General features: G+C 40.3%; 1 protein-coding gene across 2 annotated transcripts in view; it reads left to right on the forward strand.

The window, feature by feature from the left end:
• rgs3a (regulator of G protein signaling 3a) overlaps positions 1 to 19,538 on the forward strand; it is a 128,522-nt gene that overhangs the window by 17,946 nt on the left and 91,038 nt on the right. The window contains exons 8-9 of one of the 2 annotated variants that reach the window (XM_035608300.2): positions 3,503 to 3,590; positions 14,804 to 14,871. In XM_035608300.2, the coding sequence (XP_035464193.1) occupies positions 3,503 to 3,590; positions 14,804 to 14,871 (156 nt within the window). Of the gene's footprint in view, positions 1 to 3,502; positions 3,591 to 4,407; positions 4,619 to 14,803; positions 14,872 to 19,538 lie in introns of those variants that run through there. The other variant, XM_035608304.2, reaches the window with a different exon arrangement.

Raw genomic sequence — 19,538 nt, forward strand, 5'->3', positions numbered from 1 at the left:
GAATGAGTTCCAGCGACCTCAGTGGTTGAGCAGAAACACCGAAGGGTTACCAGTGTTACAGCACAGGAACATTGCTGCCAGATACCGAAGCGAGAGACACTATGAGTCACTCCTCTTCTGAAATGTCACGGGTCACACTCACAAACATGGAACATGGCTTTTTTATTTATTTATTCAAGTCTCTTGATGTTCATTTAATGAAATAAAATGAAATCCAAGTTTGAAATTAATTAAAATTACAGTCTAAATGCAAAAATGCAGTGTGTTGAACAGATGACGTTGCACTGAAATTCACTGCACAAGTACCTCTTTTTCATAAAGAAAGTGCACTGCATTTCCAATATTTGAACAAGCTGTTCATCATGATAGAAGATGACATTTTGGGTATCTTCTTGATATCACTGGCACAAAAATGACAAGCGATTTTAAAAAATGTTTCTGTCACGAGACAAACAAGACATAAAGCTGATTCCTTTTGTCAGTCTCTGTTTGAGGTGTCCAAATGTGTTCTCATCACACTTTGTGTGTAACTGCTGCTTTGGCCTTTGTGCTCACTGGCTGGATGCTGCGTGGTCTCACTGATACCGAATCATGAACACTGGAACTAATCAAAACTAACTGAGAGTAAATTCTTGGCAGGATGAAGCATTTTTAATATTCAGACACTCGTTGCTGGCTTCTTACCAGGCGTGTGGAGAGGACAGCTGCTCAAACACACAATCACAGACACAAAGTTTGACACCGCTTCTTCCCATTCACCCGCATCATAATATAGAAGAACACTTAGCCCTCAGTCTTTCTCCCCAAACTGTTTCAGGTGATAGCAGATCGACGCAAGGAGTTGTGCCGCTCTTTGGCTCAGTTGGAGGTAATAGGTTCTCCTCAGTTGAACAGTGAACGTTCATATCTGCTTTTCTTAGCTCTTTCTCTTCACTGTTTAATTATTCAACCCTAGTTAATCCATTTCCATTTTCCCCCTTTCCTCTGCATTTGCTTAGTTGTCCCTGCAGTGTATCACATATTTTAGTGGTTAGTGCTGTAGCCACTGCAAATGGTATGTAATGCTTCAGCACTCTTGTGTTATTACATAATTGAGCATTCATTTGCATAAAATAGAGGCAGTGAAGTAGGTGTACAGAATACAGTGAGGACATTATTGTCAATTAGAGAGGCAACAGACAGTGGTCCTAGTGGTTCCAGGGGGTATTCTTGTTTGGTCACTGCGTCACAAGACGCTGCAGTAGCAAGACGCCACTACAGACGCAGGTACTTTTCCTCAGAGCTCCTGAGGAAGTTTTCAACACCACTATGGCAATAACGGAGGAGAAGAAAGAAGTATGTAGCCTACACCGAAGCTCCTACTTTGTTTTCTGGCTCTTCGAGCAAAACAACCCAAAGCAGAAAACATTCAACTCAAGTTAAACGTACAGTAGTAATAATAACTAGCAGGTTCTGTTACTGACTGATTTAGTGGAAAGAAGACAAACTGCATGTCGTTTTTGAAGCCTCTCAAGTCCCGGAGCTCTCTCCACAGAGTGAATGTCCGTCCGAGGTTCACTCTTGTTTCATCTCTTTTGCTTTCACTCTCCTTCTTTTGTTCCTCCATCAACAGGATTATTTTTGTCTTGCGAGGTTGAGTTGTTTTTGTCAATTCTTCCATTGCCATCACCGAGGACGGATACCTGGATACGCTGTTCTCCTCCTTGTTTTGGTTACGCAGCGGGTGACGCAGTTCCTTTGTGCCATGGTGAAAGCATGGGCTTCACCAGTTTCTGTATTTTCAGGTTCAGAAAAAACATTTGTTAAAGTTAAGAGTTTAATTCTTTTTCTAAGAAAGTATAGAGCCAAACTTTTTTTCTCAGACAGACTGGGATCTTGACATGAAACTCTTAATTTGTTATTGAGAAGTGAAATTTGAAAATCAAACACGAACACAAAACTCTTGTTTTCTCTTCAACTCACTCCAGCGAGTCCTTTCCTTGGTTTCATCTGACACCCACATCAAATGAGGAAAAACAAACAAGGGAAATAAATTATATTTTAGTCAGGCTTATTGCTTCCTTCATCCCCATGAATATTTAATTTACTTAATATGCTAACACGGGATATTTAACTTTGAATCACAGGGAGTTACATCTCTTCATCCTGTCCACCACATCCATTATCATCCTTTTTCACTCATCCCTTCCTACAAAGCCATACGTTTCTTGTTCTGGTCTTTCAGAGGCATTCGGAGCTTATGAGTGTTTCGTTATTATTTCTACCTGGCTTGTTTGTCTGTCACATCTTGTTTGTTTGCACCCGTGTGTCACTTTGTGCTTTTTACCTCTCTCATCCCCTTCTTTCTCCTTCCTCTCATCTGTCACCCTCCTGACTAACAGCTCTGTTGGCCCCATTCTTTCCCCCTTTGTCACATGTGCAGGGTAATATTGAAGGATGGCGTAAATCCCTCACTGACTTTCAGGACATATGCCCTCCCTCCTCCCTTCCCCCTTCTTCTATACAAGTCTCCTGCCCGCCCTCCCCCACGCCCCCCTGCCCCACAGCCTGCAGATATCTGTCCACTCAGATAAGATGCTTTTAAAATGCAATATTATTGTTACTGTCCATTGCATGGCAAAACTTAAAAAGAGGAGGCTGGCTGTATGTGTGTGTGTGAGTGTGTGTGTGTGTATGTATGTATGTGTGTGTCCTGTAATAACTGTGTAACACAGAGTAAAATAATAGTGAAGCTTGTGATTGTGTTTTCATGTTCTAGTTCACAAAACTGTGTCCACATCATCAGGATTACAAATCAGACTCCCTCTGCCACAGCCTGTACAGCTTTATGTAACACATGTACAGTAGTGTGACACAGACACACACATACACACATACACACACACACACACACACACACACACACACACATTTACATACTGTGAGTGCATAAACATGTACAGACACACACACACACACACACACGCACACACACACCATCTGGCCCACAAGGCAGAAGAACAGCAGTCGCGGCATCAGCTGCTGGAATAAGCCAAAGCATTATGTGTGGTGAGGGTGTGTGTGTGTGTTTTTGTGTTTGTGTGTGTATGTGTTCAGTGCCTGCAGCCCTGGAGGGAACAAGCAAATTGAGCCTGTGTGTGTGTGTGTGTGTGAACCTTTTGTGTGTATGTGTGTGTGTGTGTGTGCGTGTGTGTACGTGTGTGTGCGTGTGTACGTGTGTGTGTGTGCGTGTGTGTACGTGTGTGTGCGTGTGTACGTGTGTGTGTGTGTGTGTGTGTGTGTGTGTGTGTGTGTGTGTGTGTGTGTGTGTGTGTGTGTGTGTGTGTGTGTGTGTGTGTGTGTGTGTGTGTGTGTGTGTGTGTGTGAGAGACTATGCATGACAACCCAATGAGTGCTACATTTACACACTGAGTGCATAAACATGTACAGACACACGCACGCACGCACGCACGCACACACACTTGTATATACATTTATAGTCCGTCTTTTTGTGTTGCTGTAGGAGGTTCAAGGATGGTTCTACCTACTGGGGGAAGAGCTGGGAAGGAATAAGCATCTTAAAGTGCCACAACACAACCACCACACCACTGGTAAGTAAGTAACTCAATTATTGTTCATTAGTCAGTGAATTAGGTTCACTATGCTAATGTTTGGTACTGAGCATCAAATAACGGTACTTTTGGCAAACTCGCTGAAACGTCAGCAATGAGCATCGAATTGTGAGAAGTACCGAAAGTTCGCCTTGAAAGTTTGGTTAGATTCTTAGACTCTGTAACTTATTCAACAATTAGATATTTCCTCATTTAAGCCAGTAGACACTTTTTCTATTTAATACTGATGTATTAAGCACTCTGGAATATTTTTGTGCAAAAAAAATATTTTATGTGCCCTGTACTGATTTCACAAACTTTTGAAATGACACCAAGCTCTATAGAACTTAGACATGGGAAACCAGGATGATCATAAAAGTTACGAAACAAAAATATGACAGCATATAAAAGATTAAATTGGTGTTAAAAGGTAAAGGGACAGTGTGTGACGGTCGAATGAATCTTAAATGAGATGACAATAATATAACGACACAACTCAATTTAAGGGCAGTTACTACAAGCCTCTTGTGTGTGTGTGAGCCTGGGGTGTCAAGCTCTGGGCCCTAAGTCTTTATCAGTCTTTGGGTCGGGAGGTGGGGCGACTGGGGACGTGAGGGATTAATAGAGGAAAAGAAAGAGGGATTGGGAGAGCGAATGAGGGAAAGATGGAGAGAGAGTAGGAGGGAGGGAGGGAGGGGTCTGGATGAAACTGACGCGTCACAGTTGCCAGAGAGGGGGAGAGAGAGACGGAGCTCTCCTATACCGTTCGCTGCTAGACAAACAGACGCACACCCTCCCAACTCACACACCCACACACACACACACACACGCACACGCACATGCACATACACAGACACACATTCAGACACGTTTGTTTGGAAATCTATTTTTCTCCTCTGCACCTTGGAGTGCTCATTCTCTTCCCACTTATGTTTGCCCTCACTTGTAGTTTCACGCTGGTGGTGCTGGGGTGTGTGTGTGTTGGAGTTATGCTACTCAGTGCCAGCATTAAGAGCAGCCTAGACTAGGTGAGTACTATGTTTGTGTTATCATTCTTGACTCAACTCACTGCTCACAACGATATTTTGGAAGTTGCACATTGCATTGCCGATCAGCTAAATTTGCTATATAGACCGATTTATTATTATAATTTTCATAATTTTTGAGGATGCTCCAGTCTATTTTTTGGTCTGTTGCACTCTCTCCCTCTACTTCTTCACTGTTCACCTCCCTTCTCTCCTCTCGTTGCTTGTCTCCTCTCCCCTTTTCTTCTTCCATCTGTACATTTCTCTTTTGTGGGCTTTGATTGTTGCTGACATTTCTTGAAATCTCCCTTTGTTACTATGTGCATGCGCCGCCGATCTGTCAATTCTCATCAAATTTTCTCTCGCCGAGCTAAATTGGTTACCATTGCTTTCTACAGAAGACCACTTTAAGGAGCTTAGCTTGCCCACTCGGCGAATTACTGTACATACAGAATGACCCCACCTTTTGTGCTTAGGCACAAGCATGTCACATCAGCACACTCGCCGAGATCCACATACTCCCACATACGCTTCTCATACTAGACTTTTCCTTTCGCGTGGTTCCATTCTCGATTTTCAGAATAACGTTGATATCATGAGACATTAGCCCACCCATCCCAATTTACACTGCTTGGCTGAACTAGGCTAATCTACCTCATGAAACTTTAAAATTAGTTTCATGCTTCTGTGGATGGAACTGGGACAGCAGGAAACCATTACTAGGCTTGCATGAGGGCATCCTGACTTATACTCAGGGGTAACATTGGTAAGTAGTTCTCTTGAAAGGCTGGAGGGTGTTTAGCTATAACAAAAAAAATAATTCATGGTATTCAGAGTAGTGAAGTGCTGTAAAGTAAGTTTTAATTTCATTAATTCCCCAGAATTCTATGCCACCAAAAAACCCTGAGCAGTATTAATGGATGCAGGATGTTTTCATCTCTCCTACTGGCAATACTGCCCCACTACTGTCTCCCCTGATCCGTGTGTGTGTGTGTGTGTGTGTGTGTGTGTGTGTGTGTGTGTGTGTGTGTGTGTGTGAGTGTGTATGTGTGTGAGAGGGGGGTTGCATACTCATGCATGCACTTCCGTGTTGCCAGCTGGCAGAATATAGGCCATTGAGTGCTGCACCATGACATGCGCTCACATTGAGATAACCAGAATCTAATTCATTACAGTATCACTCAGTGTGTGTCCATCGTCTCTCTCTCTCTCTCTCTCTCCTTCACTGTCAGTCCATTTATATTTTGTTTGTCTCTTCCACGCTGATTATCAATGTGTTTCTGAAATCTCCACGAGTCTTTTCTCCGTTTCATCCATTTCACGCTCCCCGTTCACCTGTAGTTTTATTCCCCCTCTGCTTTTCCTCAGGCATCATGGTTTCTTAGTCACTCTGACATCTTTGTCACTTGCTTGTTAGTCCTCAGTCCATCTAGTGTGTACTTGGGTACTGCGGCAGAATGCAAACTAAACTAACAACTCCCTGTAACACTAACAAAAGACCATGATCTGCAACATATACAGTTTATCTTCTCTGGAAACTCTTCATAAATAACAGGTTAGTCAAGGTAAACTGGGAGCTTGGCAGGCTCTCCCTGCTTTGGATTCAACTCAATTGGATCTGAAATTCTTTCCTCTTGTCATCAAGCCTTCACCTCTCTGTGCTCAAATGCAGTGGTCCCATAGCAGCAATCTGACATCAGTTCAGATTCAGTATTTAGAGTTATGAAGCAAGGGCAAACAAGATTTTTACTAGGTGTTTGGGTCCATCTATATACGGGCAAAACATTTGGATAGTGTTTTTCAAAAAATATTTTTCTGAAAAGAAAAATGTGCATTTTATCCTCCCAGCATGAGGGGGTTTATATTGATCTATTGATCTGTGTATTTGTGTTTGTCCGTCTGTTCATCTGACCATGCATGCATCCATCTTTAATAATTTTGTTTCCGTAGCAGAACCTTTTTCATGAAACTTCACAGTTATTTTAATCAGGTGGTGAAGTGGTTCCCTTTTACATTTTAGGGTTTCTAGAGAGAAATTTTACGACTTCAGGTAACTGTGATTTCAACAAATGATCTGCTATTTCAAGTTTTGTGGGTACATATATGGGGAGGGGGATACGAGATAGATAACGTATTATTAACTAACTTTAATACATTTAAATGTCAAACTCAGTCATATTTGTGCTCTCATTTAATGCTCAGCAGGAGCTGACCAGGAGGAGCTGCGGTTGGTTGTGTGTGTTCGTTGATTGGTTGGTTTATTTGTATATCTCTATGTGCAGCTTCCAGGGGAATTATGGTATGCTCTGTTGGGGTAGGCGCACTACTATATAGCCCTGGGTGAAGGAAGTGTAGTCTGTGGACTTTCCCTCAAGTTGCGCAACTGTCAGGCAGATAATTGTGCTAAAATGAAACCAAAAATGAAAAGCAGTTACATGAAATCATGAAAATGTGCGGAATAAGGTTGAGTAAATAGAATTTGTTGATAGATGTACTGTTGAATGAAAATGAAACAATGGGATTAATTAGCCTCAGATTTGAACCTCTAATATGTCCGAGACATCCTCTCCCATCTTTCACAGCTGTTCGTTTGTGAAAAAAGATAACGGAAATGCCATAGCGTCAATATAAGTGAGCATTTTGCTTTAATATGCATATTAAAGCATTGAATTAGATAAACCTCAGCTAAAACTTCAAGCATCACTCAAAGTCAATAGTCATCTTGTCAGTGAATCCAGCTTGAGCCAGTAACAAAACACACCATTCTCCACATTTCATTTCCACTTTCCATCAGAGTATTTCTTTGAAAGAAAGTCTAACTTTATATGCAAATATTGAAGTAATGCTTTTACTGGTCAGCTAAATTGATCCATTTTGATGTGTTCAGACTCCGACCAGCAGTGCACTATGTTGATCAGTGTGTCTCACTAATCCCTTTGTCAAAGACCTGTGCCAGTTCAGAGTCAGGCCAGTGCCAGACCTAAATCCCTGAAGGCAGAATTATGTTGGACTAGGAAGTTAGCGGCCCATCTTCGCATGATGAAGCATCATCCTGACCTACTGGGAAGGAAACATAGTTGATCTCGGGGCTCATATTATGTGGAGAAATCTCATATAGTCAATTAACAAGTTCTATTTGTGTTGTCAAGCCTGATGCAGTTCATCCCTTTGAGCCATAGTCTTCTTTTGTTTCAAACACATCGCATGAGCCGCACTGGGTGTCATTTTGCTTCATTGCGGATGATTTCCTTGTGGTTTATTTTTGAGTCAATCCCACACATACCCTGCTGCTGTCAGTACTCACTAGAGCATGAAATGAAGCACCAAACAAATACAGTATTCATAATTTTAGGCCTATATATATTTCTACTCTTGGTTGGAGAAACAAACATTTCCCCCACGGATCAATTAAGTATTTCTGATGGGAAAAACAAAACAAGAATTTAACAAGAACTTTGCAGCATCTGCAGCACGAAGAAAGGGGCTAAGAGTGCTAGACTAAGGCTGGAGAACTCAAAATGTATTGAAAGACGGACTGACACAGACTTAAATGTATAAAATCCTTTGTTGTATTTTAGATAACTGACAACAAAATGACAGGAACATTTCAAAGAAAATGTACTTTTTTCACAAACTCTTTACTCATTCTTCTCTTTCCCTTCACAACACCATTGTGGCTCAGATGGACCAACTCTCCTATCTGCTGAGCGTTGACAGCTAATCAAACTTTGGGGGAATAAAAAGGCTGCCATCTTAACTTTGCTCAACATGCGTTGAAAGGCTTAAACAGAAAGACTGCGCTTGAGTGGCAGCCAAACAACATGTCTGTTATGAGGAGTGACACAGCAATTAGTGTCGATTTTCAGGACACACTTTTGTATGATGCAGTGGTAGAGACCTACAGTAATACTGTACAGTAAGGCTCAGACTATGTACTTATAGGTGCTGCACACATGGTTCATATATAGATTATTAAAATTGGGAGGGAGAGGAAAATAATATTCACAAAAGGACTATTTCTGTTGCTCTGATGCTTTTTCCGCCAATTTTGTCAAATGCTTAAAGCTACCAAAAAAAATCTATGCGTAGTCTTCCAGTAAAATTAAGTACAGAACAATGGAGAGTACAAAGGCACAGAATTTCTCAATTAGGATGGCATGGTATTTTTAATTTTTTTTTTAGATTAAGTAAGTCAGCCCATCTGTGCATGTTTGTTAACAAGCTCATGTGTGTTTTCACTGTCTGCACGGTTATTACCGTTTGAGAACTCACTTAGCTGAGCTCTTCCTCGTTTTTGGTGTGCAGCGTGTGTCAGCTGACCCACAGTGACATGGACGTGCGTGTGTTTTTGACTGTGGCTTATACATTTCCCTCCAACGAGCTTACGATGTGGGTCAGGTGGTCTCTATATGCATGCAAGCAAAAAATAGCCGAGCAGCCAATGGGCTCTTGCTTGATAAGTATGTCATCTGCTTCACACACACACACACTTGTTTCACAATTCATAATGGATGAATGGGGACCCAGACATACTGTACACACAATTAAACTCTGCCAGGCCGTTCCAGATGGCAAGCTGTGCCTTTAAATCAGCACATTCAAATTTACACTATGCCATCAATTTATATTGACAGTTGGACACTGGCATGGAGGAGGGGGTGTTTTTATATTGTTTAGTTGTTGTGGTAAATACGTGTATGTGTGAATGAGGTTAGGTGAGACAATGTGTTGATGAGTATAGTATGTCATGAAATACATCTGATGCTTTCTCTGAGGGGTTTCATTGACCCTGGGTTTATATCCACTTGATCTGAAGTGAACCATTTGACCCAGTAGCGTACACTCTCATCTCTGTGCTGCTGTGTTACATTGTCAGCTATTATTTTATGATACACACAACATGATAGTAGTATTATTTTCAGTAGCCTACTTGAAAATATAGTAAAATTTGATGGAGGAAAATCATGGTTATAGATTTTACTGTAAAGTGTTATGAACAACTGAAATCACGAATTTTGGGAATAGAAAAAAAACTGCTATTTGCGTTAGCATGTCCCAATGTAACTTCTCTGCTGCTCTTTACATGAACAATATATTCTCTTTGAGCACGCTTACGAAACTGTTAAAATAAGTTTCTCTCTCTCAAAAAACAAAAAAACCAACAACAATAAATAACCCCCTTTCAACGTTGGTATCTACGTTGGAGTATTAGGGCCATCATGGAAAAACAAACAAACAACAAAACCCCTGACATTTCAAGAATAAAGTCTTAATATTACGAGAAAGTTGTAAGCAGAACTAAGGGAGATTGATAGAAGATGTAACAAAAGGATCTTGGATCCTGGAATTAAAACCTTGAGACTTTGGGTAAGTCTGACATCTTACAATCAGAATTTTTGTAAAGAAATATACTGTTAATCTCAAATTTTAGAGAAAAAAATGTTAATAGCAAAAAGTAAATAGGACATTTGATAGTTTGCAGTCAAGCTTGGCTCATCAGAGTTGAGACAAGAATGTGAGGCTTCATTAGGGAACTGTAAATACATCCGTCGGTGATTGACTGCAAGGACATTTCGTCCTTTGCAAAGGTTACGTTTGAAGGGAAGGGGCACAGCCACTAGTCAGTCTCAGACAACCACAGAGGATGCTGGCACCTCTACTATCCAAAACTCTGTGCCTCACAAGCATGAATCTCTGCAGACCGCAAACTTCCAAAGAGCAGATAGTCCAATCCAGTGGGTGGACACTTCCATGTGTTATGGGTCATAGGCAATGAACCTGGATGTCTGAAAGTCGACATGGACAGTAATTAGGAGTCAATTTCCTGATGGGCAGACTGCAGAAGGTGGGCAGAACTAAGTGGGCACGAGTGATCCCATTAAGTTTCTCAATAAGTAAAAAAACATATTCCCATCCGGCTCTGCAGATTCTTTTCAAGCATGTGTCGCAGCACATTCTGACATATCTGTGCGGATGACACACAATTTTTTCATACTTCTCAATAATTCAGGTTATATACAGTGTACTATAGGGCATATGCTTGCTCATCAAATATGATAGGTCAGGAGCTGTTTTTATGTTCTCACCATGAACATGTTGTACAGCTTGCAGTGTGTAAAACTCTAGTTACTTAAGACAAGAGACAATAAGGCAATAAGACATAATTCATATGCATTCATGTGAATTCATGTGTAGTAATATTGATGATCTTACCAAAGCTGCACGAGAAAGATTGCATATTATTGCGTGCAACGATTTCATGCTGTGATGACCAAATGTTGAACCTGATGAACTGGCAATAGCAGACGTTGGTGATTTGATGGATTTGGCATTAACCATTCAGCCTGGATCTGAAATGTGAATGTTTTGTTCACCTCAAATCCTTTGAACAAATACCTATCAGGGACAATCATACAAAATACTGAGACCAAAGACATAATCCTTTCTGGCTATTCTGCTTTGCTCAAGACAGAAAGAGGAGCTGAAATGCATCAATCACTCCTGTCTGTCTTATTGTATTTAGTATTTATCTGTCCATTATTTTTATTTGCAAAGACCATAGAAACACTTACAATTAACATCTTGAGGTCATAAATCATACTTAATATATTCTTTATATGTCTTTGTCAGTTACGGGAGCTTCAAATATCAAATTTGAGCAAACAGGGTCGTGGTGGAGCAGAAATAAATAAGCAAAATAATTGAGCAGCTGAAATAATCAAGCAGCAACCACAAAATATGAGCGTAGGAGGCTAAAACATCTGTCCATCAAAGTAGTAGCCATACTCAGCTCTTGAAGGGCAATAATATCTTATCAGCTGAATAGTACAGTTTTTTCTATATGGGATTCCCTGTTTCTTTTCAGGATATCCCCTTCCTCGAAGGAAAGTTGGTGGTAGTAAGGTGCCAAGAGAACCATAACTCTGCCAACAAAAACAGTGAAGAATAAGCAAACATGAATGTAAATCATGCACTCAGCATGTTCGTTAGTTGTCGCATACGCTGCATTTGGTGTGAAACACTGAAAATAAATAGAACCTTTGCTTATTCACAAGAAAACACATTCACAAGTTTTTCAATGACTTGTATCATGAGAGAGATGTTGGGGGTTGACCTCATCACTTCCACACCGTAGCCAGATGTTCATATTTTGATATTTATTGCCAGTCCACATCATTTAATTTCATTGTGGCTCTTTTTTTTCTTGCCGTTAGCAGCTAAACAATCATGTACTGATACTTGAGGTGATCTCAAACAGTGAATAGAAGAGAAGAGGAGGAAAACCTTCTCCCTTTTGGTTTTATACACTCGCTCCATCAAGTGTTTATTTGTTTGTGGGTGACAGGAGGTGAAAAGGGGGAGTGGGGGTCAAGTGAGTGAGTGGTATTATGTTGGATTTGGGCAGAGTCAAGGGCTTTTGATGTTCTGCCAGATATGAGACTGGCAAAAGTCAAACTGCAGAAGACTGCCAGCACCTTTGATTTCTTTTCTTTCCTCCCTTCTTCATTTTCTGCTTCCTTTTTCCCCATCTTATTTCATTTTCTGTCTTTCTTTAATCTTCTCTGTTTCTAACGCCCCTTTTCTGACTACATTTTTTTTTTCCACTGAATTTGTCTGGTGTATGCTTTTCCCACTGTCTACTGTTTCTGTCTTCTATTGTTCTTCTTTATTTCCCCCCCATTTTTCAGTCAGTCATTCGAGATGTTGCTCATTGCCAGCTGCTCCACGTCTCTCTCCTCATTTACCCCATGTGACCAATGTCTTAGCCAGACAAAAGGCTCCTCTCCTGGGCTTGACGCCAGCCAGGTTAGCCCCTCTCTTTTGCAAGACCCCTGGAGGGTTCGGATTTAAAAGTGACAGAATCTCACTTTTTAAAAGCCCCAGGGTTACGATGGCAACCACGACTATGGGATGGGAACTTTTATTCTGGGATTAAACTCTGGGGTTAAACATAGGAAAGTAGAAACTGTGTCCAAACTCCTGGGAGATACTCAAGTTTCTTCTCCGCATATGGACTAAAGATATCATTTTAATTTAAAGGTGTTTTGCATATTGATATTTAATTTATCTTTTTTAACCTTTAATGTACAAAATGAAAATACAATATGATGCTGACACAGCACTGTGTAAACGTTTTAGGCAATAAAAGTAAAGTCTGGGTGTTTTCAGAAATAATGTCAGAAATAATTTTATTTAGCAATTCACATCATATAGTAAGCATAATTGTGCAGTAACCTGAAAAAAACAAACCTTAATTAGATCAATATTTGGTTTGACCATCCACCAGTTCTCCAAGGTACACTTTCTCATTGATGTTGAGATCAGGGTTCTGTGGGATACATATCATTTAGTGCAGGATTCTTTGTTCTGCTTGTCCTTGAATATAGTTTTCTTTGACTTTGGCTTCATCCTTGGGCTTGTTTTGGGTCATGCTGCGGAAATTAATGTGTGACTGACCAGACAAAATGTACTGTATATACTGTGTATACATATGCACAGTCCATTTTTATCTATGGAAATGAAACATTTTGTGAAAAAAACATATCAGACATATATTATCATTGAAATCCGAGAATTTGTATATGCTTTAAAACATGTCTGGACATTCTTTATTTGATGTGTATGTGGTCTCTTTTGTGAGCAGATTGGGGCTGTGACAATATTTTGGATGCAATTTGTTGTTAGTGGTTAACATTAGTTGGTTGATTACCATGGTTGATATTTTATCAAACACATGTTTTTAGGGATAACCCAAACCATGATTTAGGCTGTAATAAGTACTTAACGGACTCAGATCAGCAAAGTTATAAATACTAACCTTTTGGTTAAGGTTAGGGAGCACTCGTTGTCCTGGTTAAACGGAACTTATGGTAGGAAACAGAAACAAATTGTGGGCTTCCATGACAAAGTCCCATACTTTTTCTTTGCTCTTGTCAAAAGTCATAATTACTGCAGCTGCTGCTAAAGACTCTGTCACTTCAACTTAAACACATGTCCTTTTTGGGCATTGGCAAAATGACAAATGCTGTTGTTTTTCGTGGTGAGACAGTCCTGTAAAAATGCATGTTTTGCTGCCAAGCTTTGTGTAGCCCTGTATACTTTCATTGTAACTTGTATTTAGAAGAGTAAAATGATTTGTTAGACATCTTGGCCGGCTTTACTCAGTTGCAGGCAGCAGTAAAACAACAATAGCTTTGCATCAAGATCATTTAGACTATATACTCTATGTGACACTATAATGCAGTGTTACAATGCACTTTTCAAACTTTAAAGCTACTTGAGCAGACATTTCAAGGTACTTGTATGTATGTAATGTGATTATTCCAAATTTTTGCAAGGTTAATAAAAGGTTACTGATCCACTTACACCCTTTCACTTGTGTCGGGCCGTTTAGACTGGGTTGGAAGAGTTTGAAAAATAACATTTCACAGTCTGGGGTAGGATCATTTCTCTGCTATGGTCTTTGAGGTAGGGGTAGTGATGGAGGGGTATAGAGAGAGGGGCAAGGGGAAGGACCAGAGGGATGGGGTTTGTGTGGCTCTGTGTGAAGTTATATAGACAGAGGAAATGCATAAACTAAGAAGGAAAGATGTACATACTGGATGTACGAAGTGAGAGGTGTCTACCATTGAAAAACAGGAGGGAATGCAGAAGAGAAAGAAAGAAAGAGACAGAAAGAGAAACAGGGAGATCTGCATTGTAGCCCAAAGCTGAATGCTGCCTTTATGAGCAATAGTTAAAAGGACACTGAGGCGTGAGTCCCTGTAACCATGGCAACTTCCCAGGAGCCCTGTGACGGACAGATAATAGAGTGAGAGAGGAGTTCCTTTTCTCTTCTTCACCCCTCCCTCCCTCCCTCCTTCCCTCCTTCTCACTTGTTCTCACTTCCACTCCTCTCTCGGGCAGTTTGTTGGATCCTCGCATCTTACAGGATTTTCCTTGACTCGGCTGGCCTGTTTTTGCCTTTTATGTGCGCTCCGAAGTTTGAATACCAGCCCAGCGAAAGCTGCTCCGAACAACTGTTGCGATAATTGCTCGTTGTTATCTTTCTGAATCACTTTTATGGACTCTCGGAACTATTCAAGGACTTTATTTTTGTGCATCCAGAAGGCTGTTTTGCGTTGGCACAGGGAGAAATGTGCTCCAAAGGCACTGTCTCAGCCCGTGATTCCTTTGTCTACATTTCAGAGGCTGTGCTGTCAAACCATGGTGCAGCCCCCGAGACCAATCGCCCTGAGAATATGCAATGCTTAACAGTAAGTATGACCTTTTTTTTCTTTCTGTGTGTGACTATGTAAAGTTTAATCAGGCTTATATCCTTGGGTCTTTCTGCTCTATGTTTGGTTGTATGTCAGCTTGAGTAATTGAAATATTGTGAAAGTTTAATGGTGTGTGTGTGGGTATAAATGTCTATCAATGCTATTGCTCTACCTGATGGAGGTTTTTTCCTCTATAAAGGTGTATAACATATCTTTTTGATTGTTTGTACCATGCATTTGTTTTTAATTGTTGTGTTTGATAGTGTGCACAATGAATGAATAGGCCTATATACTATGATACGAAGCAGTTGACCCGTGACATTGCACCATGTCCAACAAACTCATCATGCATAAACATGCCTTCAGTAAGATATTTACGGCAGGGATTCCATGTCACACATTCTCAGCAACTCTGGCAACTAATTGAATCATGCATTTGAGCTCGGAGCAGTGAATGGAGCAACATGTCATCTCTTGAAAGACGTTATATGTCAAAAAGCTCACTTGCATGTGAGTCACATGTGGAGCAGAATAATGGTTTTTCGTGAGAGAGGGGAGAAGTGAAATGTGCAGTCGGATGTGAAGCCAGTTTTCCTTATCTGTTTGTGGAAATCACAAATCCTTCCTGTGTTCCCCTCCTTCGTCCTTGTACGTCTTATGCGGCTTCTTGGTTTTGTATTAATATTTCAAGTTTGACGTCTCTTTAAAGTCCATTTTCTCAGTTTCCACATTGCTGACTGTACGGTGTCCATTCATTAATTAAAAATGAATGTGGAAGACCTTTTAAACCCTTTAAAGAGACACAGACTGATGAGTGATGATACTTTAACCCATTTTACAGCTGAAGAAAACAATAATTATTCAAGTCATTATTTTCTGGGACAGCAGCAGCAATAATAACAACAATGGGCACAGAAACACATTTGGCAGTCGCAAATATATAGATTTCATCTTTTGTGGGTTTTTGTACTCAGTCCCCAATGCACTGCTGACCTGAAAGGTTTGATACTATCGCTGTCAATTTTATTGGGACCTTTCTTGATTAATCCCATCAAACATATAATTTCAACAGCCAATTAAAACGGCTGCAGCACACACATACACATACATTTGTAGCCAGCTTGTTGGACAAGCTAGCATGGGTTGCACTTGCTAACACCATTTAGCAGGCCAGATAGCTAGCTTGTGAGATGCAGCCATTTGAATTGCTTCATTTTCTGTTGGATGCGGACTGGTGTCGTCCCACTAACTTCACTCCGTCTCTCGGCTTTTAAGCTTCAGTATCAAAGCGTTATTCTTACACCTCAGCCGTTGAGTCAAAGACAATGCACGGCAGCACAAGGAACGGCCTCTCCCAGCAGCCTGGAGGGTAAAGGAGCCTTTCTAATAGAGGCCTAAAGCCTTTTTGCCTTCTCAATAATAAAATAATGCAAACAATACATTTCAAAATCCTTTCAACAAGAATCATCACTTAGAACTAGCTCATTCTTTTCTGACTACTTACAACTTATACTTAAATGTAAATAAGTAGTACTACCACAACTAGTGTTAATATCATACTGAAAAAACAAATATATAGATACTAGCGACTCATATAAAAATAATAATAATAATGTTTATTATAAAAAATCAATATTGTAATTATTACACAGAGCTTTTTAAGGTCCCAAAGTGAAGGATGTGAGATTTCCATGTCCTTTTGAATTATAAAGCCGGTCTTGTGTTGTTTTAATACTGCATCAAAGATCTCAGTACAGGGGGAAATGCACACGCTCCGTATTAAAAAATGTCCTTTAAAACAAGCTGTAATGACTTTATGATGTCACAATGACATCGGTCACCGCCCTCAGCTAGGCCTCTAGCATGGTTCACCCGGACCCACAGGCCGCAAGAATTTGGCTTTTCCGAATGTTTATCTGAAATCTGCTATATTTCTATTCAGTCACTTTTATATTATTAGTTGATCAGCCTCTCCAATGACCTTTACATTTTTCATCTTTTTAATGAAAAAAAGCTGGATCCCTTTTCTCTTTCTGTTTTAAGTTTCTCGTTTCATTGATCGTTTTAGTTTATTATTTACTATTATTATAGCTGTGTTTCACTACAAACTGACAGTTAAGTGATGATATCCACTGCCTGGAGTCCGATTAAAAAAGGATAAGCTGCTTGATAGCTTTGTTTCTGTCCCTGCTGCCGCTGGTAGACGTTCCTTCCACGCATTCGCCTTAAAGTTGCCGCCGGTCTCTCGACTGCAGTCCCTGTCAATCCCATTCAAAACTCAACACGATCTGGCAGTGACAGAAAGGGAGACTACTCCTTCTCCTCCTCTTCGTAATCCACTAGCCATATGCCACTCCTGTTGCCCCAGCTGCCCGATCACTCACCTCCCTGATGTCCCAGATGATCTTGGAATCTGTGACCTCGACACACTGTGTTCTTGCTAGAGCTCAAGAAAGCATTAGGGAGGAGATTGAGATGGTTTTTGGTACTTAAGACCACAAATATATCTCCTCATGGTAGTCTAAACTTCAGATAAAACAGAGGAGAAGTGTAAACTATGGGACCTTTAAAGGCACTCAAAGATACTTAACATGGGCAAAAAGGAACTAATACAGTAATAAAGTGCCTCTGTCTTTATTTCCTCATTCTCGAGTGTCACGTCAGAGATAATATTGTCTTGTTGGTTATAAACTCTACATCTTTTTGTGTACTTTTGTTGACAGCACATCTGTGGGTGAAGATTTATACCTATTTACATTTTTTGCTGGGTGACTTTCATGGAAAATTTACTCTGGCTTCTGTTCCCACTCAATGCCAACGGGAATAATTATTTAGCTAAATCACTTTTATAGGGTAAGATGCAGGTGTGACAGGGACTATGTTTAGATGAAATTCAGGATGGATTTTTCTGTGATGTAACACGTCTGTAACTACAGGTACTCGATATAGATGGTACTGAAGAGGAGATACAACAATGTATGGAGCAGGTTACAAGGAATCTGAAAAAAATCACAAACAAAAATAAACTGTAAACAAGCACTTCATAGGAATGGTAGCAAACAGCTTTAAATCCAAATACACGTTCTTATCCGATTGTTGTACGTCGTATTGTCAGAAAACAGACAGTACTTCGACGTGAACAGGGGCCTAATAAAACAAACAGACAGATCCTAAGTAAAGACACAGTGGAAGCCGCAACCACACATAGCTGAGTCTGCTACAAGAGAAATGCCCCAGTCTGCTCCAAATATGCTCACCACAAACAAAACAAAATTCACATTCACACTCAGAAGTGTAGTCCGAAACATTCATCTTTCAATCATACAAACTGCTCGGAGGAATTAAATCCTGCAAAACAGATTGTCGCTTCAATCATTGGATTAACTGAATGAGAAAATAGGGATAAAAAGAACTTACATTTGGTGTCTTGTCAATAGTTTAATGTATTTAACCACCACTGTTTTTTAATGCTTTTTGAGTGAAATATCCTCACATTTCACTGAATTTAACAATACTGCTGATTTCAAATGTGAACAGAGCTTATAGTTGTCCAAAACTTGTTTAGAGAAACACTTTTTGTTGCATCACAGCAGACTACGTTATGAACTTAAAGGAATGTTACATAATAAGAATTCTAAATGACAACAAACATTGATTTACCTAGCCAATTTTATTAAACTGTTATTTCTGCCATTGCCTATAAGTTTTATAGGCAATGGCAGATTGGGAGAGGAATTGATTTCTTTTAAAGCACCAAAGTGGAAGTGATTAATCAAAAACAAGTACATTCTTGCAATGGACATGGGCATAATTTTGTTAAAGAAATGCAAGTATATGAGAAATGTGATCATTATGACTTGGATTCGTGGAGTTGCTGATATTTAAGCCTATTCTGCAGTTCAGTGAAACACATCCGTGTTTCTACGGAGTTACTGTATTCAGCTTAGACTGGGCAGGATCAAAACGTTCACTTTCACCTGTGCGTTCATCATAATGCACATCGGAGACACATAGAAACATAAAGTGGTGTTACTACTTTTGACCCTTTGCCCTTTAATCCTTGTGTGCTTTTGATATGCAGAGCTTGGCACAGTTTATCCTCAGCTAAATGTTTAATTTCTGTGGAACTGCAACATTCCTTACATCACTAGCAGAATAAAGTTGTGTCAAGAGCTTCAGGGCCTTTTGAGTCCATATGGAGGGTGAAGAGGGACAATCATGATGAGATGCAGCATTGAGTTGGAAAAGTTTTACATGTGCGTTTTGCGAATGCTCCGTTCGTCTCTCCTTCCTCTTCCCTCCCTCCCCTTTAATACTTGTTCTCTCTCTTCCGCTTTATCTCCGGGTGAATCAGAGTAACAGATGATTGTGTGGTTTGTGTGGGACAGTCTCAGGGGAGAGTTGAGGGAGAGGGGGGAAAAGCACATTCACAGACTAAATTAAGGGAGAATGGAAAACCTTTTAGACTTTCTTCTCTTTTCTGTACTCATTTTCTGTTGCCTTGTCCTTGCTCCCTTCCAGACCGCTGCGTATGTCCTCCTTCACCATTGTGGCCGCCGCCGCCTCCTCCTCCTCCTCCTCCTCTCTTTTCCCTTTTTTTTCCCCTCTGTCACCCCATGGCCATCACCCATACAACACAAAAAGCTCTGTGGTATCATTAACTG

Source organism: Scophthalmus maximus, chromosome 20 (genome assembly GCF_022379125.1).
Source record: "Scophthalmus maximus strain ysfricsl-2021 chromosome 20, ASM2237912v1, whole genome shotgun sequence".
In the NCBI taxonomy this organism is placed as follows: domain Eukaryota; kingdom Metazoa; phylum Chordata; class Actinopteri; order Pleuronectiformes; family Scophthalmidae; genus Scophthalmus; species Scophthalmus maximus.